Here is a 6548-nt window from a genome sequence, read left to right on the forward strand (position 1 = left end):
CTCAATCTCTCCCATCACATTTGCTTTCCTATTTTTTCTCATCACACTTTCTCTCTCATCATACTTTCTCTCTCCTCAATCTCTCCCATCATACACACTCTCTCCTCTTTTTTTTTATCATTACACTTTATCTCTCTTCATCCTCTCTCATCATATTTTTTCTCTCATCTTCTATCATCATGGTCTCTCCCATCACACTCTTTTTCCTCATTTTCTCTCATCGCACTTTTTCTCTCTCTTCATTCTTTCCCATCATATTCAACTAACCAAACATTACTTTTAAGAGTGTTATTCATGCTCATACTCATTCTTATTCCATAGATTCCCATTTCGATTCCTATTCATAGGAAAGAATCAAACGCTCCTTAAATGTTCGATCTTTGAATCGAGTTCCATGTATTAGGCATTGATACATAACCTATAATATATCTAATCCAATCAAATGGCCTCTATAACTAATATTTATTGTTAAAATGAAAATCAATATCTAAGAGACATTGACATTTAAAGAAGCCGCAGAGAGGCGAGAACCTTTAACACAAATATCAAGTAGACTCACCTTTCATAATTATGTCATAGAATTATCAAATACCTTTGATTGTATGTTTATTACCTATGACTAAATTCGTTGATCCCCATAAAAGTAGAGAGTCTGGATCCTCTATCCTGAACTTTCATGTTCTCTCTATCTCATTTGCCGATTGGATGAGTTATATTATATCTTAAAGATATCGTGCACATTATAAGGATATTGCACACATCTCAAAAATATTATTTAATCGACAAAGAGATATAGGGACACATAAGTTCAAGATAGAGGATAAAAATCAAAATGGAGGGAAGGCAAGAAGCTAAGTCTAAAATCGATAAATGAAGGACCAATCGACTGCATTTATACAACAGCTGTTATGAAATAATAATGGGTTGTATTGATGGAGAAAAGGAAATTAGGACGGTTGAAGTGTATAAAAGAGAGATTGTTAGACCTAGATAGATTTTTCAAGATTGATAAGTCCAACCTTTTAACTCTACTGTTTAGAGGGGTAAATGAGTCTAAGCCACATGTAAATTATTCGGATCTCAATTATTTTTTCTATTAAGCTTAATTTTGAGTTTAAAAATATTATCGAGCCAAATTAGAGTTTAAGAGTGCTTGGTTAGTGAATTCGTGAATGCATTTGTTAATAAATTTGTTAATACACACACATGCATACAAAAAATTATTTACTTTCGTGACAACCAACATTTTATTTTATTTTCTTGATTTTTGATTTTATTTTTTTTTTAAATTTTGATTATGTTAATAAGATTTTATCTTTAGATTTTATGGATTGAGCTATAGTATTAAGTACATAAAAAAAATTAAATATTTTTTTTTCACATGTGTAAACCCTATATATAAACTACTAGCTATTTTTAAATTGAGCTTAAATTGTTCTATTTAATTTTATTATAAACTGAACTCGAGCTTAAGAATTAAGTTCAAATCAAATTCGAAGCAAGCTCGAATTTAGAAAAAAACGAACTAAATCAAGCTCAAGTCTTTTATTATTTAGCTCAACTTAATTGGATTACAACCCTATCCGTACCCCTTCCCTCTCAATTGCACACTAAGTACAAAAAACACATGGCTCCGGACAGAAGCAACAGAATGTAACCACAATAATTAACAACCTCAAATGAGATTTGAGACGGTAGATTTCTACCGTATCAGTCGTATTTTCTTGAATATATTCTAAAGATGAGATGATGATAGATTGACGGGTTTAACTCGACGGATAAACACGAATTGAACAAAGTCTCGATGCGTATCTCGATCGAATACTACTTGCTCGGTAATGGAGATTGCAATGGCAACAAAACTTAATTTTCTTAGGAGGATATTTATTTGCTTGGTAAATATAATGGAGATTAGCCACCGCAGAAATTTAAAATATCCAATCGCGGCTAGTCACGAATCCAGACGCAACTCCGCCGAAACTAGACTATCCAATGGGGCCAGCCAGTCACGACTCCAGACGCAACTCCGCCGTGTCCGTCTCTCTGTCTCGGCTTGTGGTGGTGCGTCGAGCACAAGCCTTTCTTAAAACGGAGGCCGCAGAAACCGTGGCCCATGGCCACCCCCCGTGGATTCTCTGCCCACGCGCGCCTCATGCGTTCGTCGTCCTTCTCACCACACGCCGCTTTCCGCCTCCTCCATGCTCACCCCCTCTCCGCCCGTGACCGGCTCCGGCCGCCGCCATGCGGCCGCGGCCGGGATTTCCTCTCGCCGGCCCGGGCACTCACGGCCGATGGCCCTTCTTGCCTCTACGTGGGCCCTGTTGAGACGGCCACTCAGGAGCGACTCGAGGAGCTCTATCAGCAGGTAGTTTCATGGGCGTGCGAATTACCTAGTTTGAGAAAAATTAGGGTTCTACAGCTGATTGTCATTGTTATTTTTGTTTACTTATTATGCGTGTATTTTGTAGGAGAACTTCCATTTTCTTTGGTTGGAATTAGGGAGAAGAATTGAATTGGGAAGCAATTTGGAAATTCTAATTCATTCTTTATTTTTCTTTCTCAAGAACTTTAGTCTTTAAAACCCTATCGAAAGGCTCAGTTGTACTTCTGTTGCGACATTACTTACTCTTGTTGTCACATACGATTTCTCAATCAACATAACCAAGATGAGGCCATGCTTCATTGTACTAAATGTTGAGCGCAGCATTTTTTTTAATAAGCCTGATCATATTTTTACTTATGAAATTATGTACTCTCTAGTTTTTTGGGCATGTTTAACTGCTAATACTTAGTTGAGGCCTCCAACTCCAAGTGCATAAGTTTAGCTATTTTGATCCTAATATCAATTAACTGAACCATCATTGTACATTGAACTAATTGAACTACTTGACTTCAATGCAATTGTTCAAATGGAAATGTGGAGAGCTGTTTTTGCTTTTACAGAAGGCCAAATCTCTGATATGGTTGTGATGGTGGTCATTTGTGAGCATCAAATGAGCTCCCTAGAACTTCTATATATGAAAAAATGAATGCACTTTGATCATTTTTTTTTTGTTTCTGTTGCAGGCACGTGAATCATATTATAATGGTAACCATTGGATCATTTTTTTTTGTTTATGTTGTTGTAGGCGCGTGAGTCATATTATAATGGTAACCCTTTGATCATTGATGATATGTTTGATAAAATTGAGGTACATTAAAATAATTTATTATCCTTCCAACCTTTCTTAATTATCAATTTTGGTAGTATGATATTTTTAACTACATGTGATATTTCATGAATGACAGTTGAAATTGCGACTGTGTGGTTCTAAATCAGTCGTGAAATATCCTCGATGTAGCCTTAGGCGTCATTCAACCTATGCAGATGCTGAGGTAATATGCAACACAAATTTCTAGCAGAATTTATATTCCAATCCTTCATCTTCTTTTTCCAATTTTGAAATACCTCCCTACACTTTTTTTTGGGATCAATTGCCTCTCTCCACTATGAATATTCTAGCTAGCTCCTTAAAGTGCCAATATGTTTTGATTTAAGGTATTTGAATACCTTGAATATACAGGGTAGGTATATATGATTTTACTTAATTTTATTTCCTTTCTTTTTTAAGAAAAAAATCACTCAAACTCCCTTTAACGTATTTGTAATTTGGATATGATTTGGTTGTAGGGCAGGAGGATCCTTCACAAGAGTTTGCTTTAGCAAGTATTTGGCTTCTACTGCTTGCATTTGGATCAACTGCAATCTTTGTGCCTGTCATCTATGTCATCAGTCTTGCCTTTGCTGATAACATTAGCTCAAGATACTTCTTTTACATTGAAAGATCGACAATTGGATCCCTTGCGATGGTTAACAAAACTCTGACATTGGTACTATGCTATTTAGTTGGCTTTCCTCTTGCTTATGCTTCAAGTAAGTTGCATCCATATGATCCCAAATATTGCTTTTACTAAAATTTTCCTGCAGTTTTATGAACAACATTATTATTATCTTTTTAGTCAAATAGTAGCATGTTATTCTGGTAATTCCATAAAATTCTGGCGCTAACAACTCGTGCCACTAAATTGTGACTACCAGTCTACCAGTGGTGATGAAAAGGTGAAAAATGTGCCCGTGCACCCAATGTTATGCGTCATAAAAACTCATCTATGAAATTGTTGTTTTTAGTCTTTTGGCTTTTAGACATAATGAACATTCTAGAATGCTAGTTCAGATCTACATTGTTCTCTTGACCTTTTCTTTCGTGTTTTAAAAGACATGAAAATGAAATCCAAAGCGCCTTTTCCGTGCATTTATAATAGCCATTTTCTTTTGAATTGTTCTATCAAGTTCATTGTTACATTTACAAGTGGGATTGCTACTAGCTAAGCATGGTTGTTTGGTTTTAGTTCAAGCATTGAAAGGCCTTTGGAGGAGTGAATTAGTTGCAATGAGAGGTGCATGCCCAAATTGTGGAGAGGAGGTTGGTTCACATCACAATATTTCCTTTCTAATGTTCAAATGTGCAATTATGTAATCCTACAACCTATTTTTTGTTATCCAGGTTTTTACTTTTGTTAGAGCAGAAAGTTCCAGCACTCAGCTTCACCTTGCCCATTGTCATGTATGTGAGTGTGCCTTGGAGTTTCAAATAAAAGTGGTGGTGAGTATTGCCGTCCATTTAAACAATCCAATTATTTACATTGAATCAGAACATAGGTTGTCTTTTCTAACTCTCAAGTCATGTGTCACACTTGTTCCTCAATTGTCTTGTAGCCCGAATCTGGGGGCACTGGATCATTTTCTTTGTGGTCTTTCGTAAATGTATAATAAATATCAAGTGCTTAAATAAAATGAGAATAATTATTAAAGCTGCTAAAAATGAAAGTAACTGTTTACTCTATTCTGGTTGCAAACTTGAGTCATTGTGTGTGGTGTTCCATGTACTTGTGAACCAGATCCTCAAGAATAGTGTCAATATACTCATCCATTGTGTTTAAGCTTGATTAATTGTATACTGTTGTAATTTTTAACACTTTCGAGATTTTAGCCAATATTATCATCTTTTTATATATTTGTACTAAATGTATATTGTTTTAATTTAGTAGATTTTTTTCGCTGGCAGATTATATTCTAATGAAAACTTTGATTGAGCAACTAATTACCAAAAGCTCAAGCTGTTAGAAATATATATATATGTTTTTTTTTATATTCGTAACGATTATCATTTTCTACATCTAATTCAGCTTTTGTTGTTCCATATTGTAATGCAGCAATCCTTCTCAAGGCCTGGAAGACGCTGGGTTTATGGCAGAGTTTACTTGGTCCAACAGAGCTAAGCTATGTGAACTTGAAGAGTTCCTCTGAAGCTATGAAATGATATTTATATTGAATAATTATGTAAACAAAAACTATATAGACAGTAATTACATTTTTTTTTAAAAATTAATCTATATGATGTAACCATATTAGTAAAATTTGTTTAGAAAATTTAGATTGTGATGACAACTTTGGCATTTTTAAAAAGTGAATCTAGTCCATAAATATGTGGCAATTGTGTCATTGCACTTTTTTTGTTGTTTTTATTTTTGAGTCTAGTTAAATTTGGTTCTAGGATTCTTTGACGTCCAGTGGTGACTTGTGGGCTATCTCCTGTAATATCCGGAGGAAGGTTTCATGTGTTGGCAAGGTCAGAAGAGTCTCAGCGCGGATCTTCATCAAGACCAAAGTTAGGCTCTCTCTGTCTTTGCTTCATGTTTTGCTTGCTGCTTTGCGTAGGCGAGGCTATTAAGAGAATCCCATGCATTCATGCACCTTTGTTTACTAATTACATGAGTGGTAAGAGACTAACATACTCTCCTGCCACCTTAGTTTTTTTTTTCAAAAAAAGGGGAAAAAAAGAAATGGGCAAAAATAGCCATAACACTGTAGGACCGCAAATTAATCAAATTCAAGTTTGAAAATATATGTGATTTAAAATTCAATTTGAAATTCCAAAATACAAACAATTTTGACTTGAGAAATAAAATTTTGTTAGGATACTTTGACGAGTTAAAGGAAGGAGGTAATTAACTCCAATCGCTTCTTTAATGATGAGTTGTAGTAGAAAATAATCGAAATAATACTAATATTTGGATTTGCTTGGTATCCACTTCAACGAGATGACTAATCCAATGATCCATACAAAGTACACTCTCTACTATAAAAATACTTCTTGGAAAGACTCCGGAGGTGGAGTACCTCATACAAACTCACAAACAAGAAATACAATGCAAATAAGAAGAAAATACACAATAGAAATGAAAACCTTACTTGCTTTCTTATATCTTGTAAACGCCTCTTGATCGGTTGGAAAGTACAACAACACTTGTCTTCCAAAACTCAAGGATTGACGGATAAGAGTGGAGAAGAAGTGTTGCATTTGAATCTTCGACGCCTTTATATCTCGCAGATTAGGATTCCCAATCGATTAGTCTTACCCTCAATCGATTGTCACGTCAAATCTGAGCACATCCAGTCGTCCAAATCTCATAACGACTTTTTTCTTCGTCGCATAATCGATTAGCTA

At 35.1% G+C, this 6548-nt stretch overlaps 1 protein-coding gene across 2 annotated transcripts; it reads left to right on the forward strand.

The window, feature by feature from the left end:
* The first annotated feature begins 1426 nt into the window (after positions 1–1426).
* On the forward strand, positions 1427–5542 carry LOC121981483 (PGR5-like protein 1A, chloroplastic). 2 transcript variants are annotated; one of them, XM_042534020.1, is made up of 7 exons: positions 1446–2365; positions 3129–3191; positions 3289–3375; positions 3676–3913; positions 4390–4463; positions 4545–4643; positions 5254–5542. In XM_042534020.1, the coding sequence occupies exons 1-7, from the start codon at positions 2114–2116 to the stop codon at positions 5317–5319; spliced, it is 879 nt and encodes a 292-aa protein (XP_042389954.1). In that variant the 5' UTR covers positions 1446–2113; the 3' UTR covers positions 5320–5542. The 2 variants fall into 2 exon arrangements, with proteins under 2 accessions (XP_042389955.1, XP_042389954.1); XM_042534021.1 differs by lacking the exon at positions 3129–3191 and having other exon boundaries at positions 1427–2365.
* The last annotated feature ends 1006 nt before the right edge of the window (positions 5543–6548 follow it).

Source organism: Zingiber officinale, chromosome 5A (genome assembly GCF_018446385.1).
Source record: "Zingiber officinale cultivar Zhangliang chromosome 5A, Zo_v1.1, whole genome shotgun sequence".
Taxonomy (NCBI): Eukaryota; Viridiplantae; Streptophyta; class Magnoliopsida; order Zingiberales; family Zingiberaceae; genus Zingiber; species Zingiber officinale.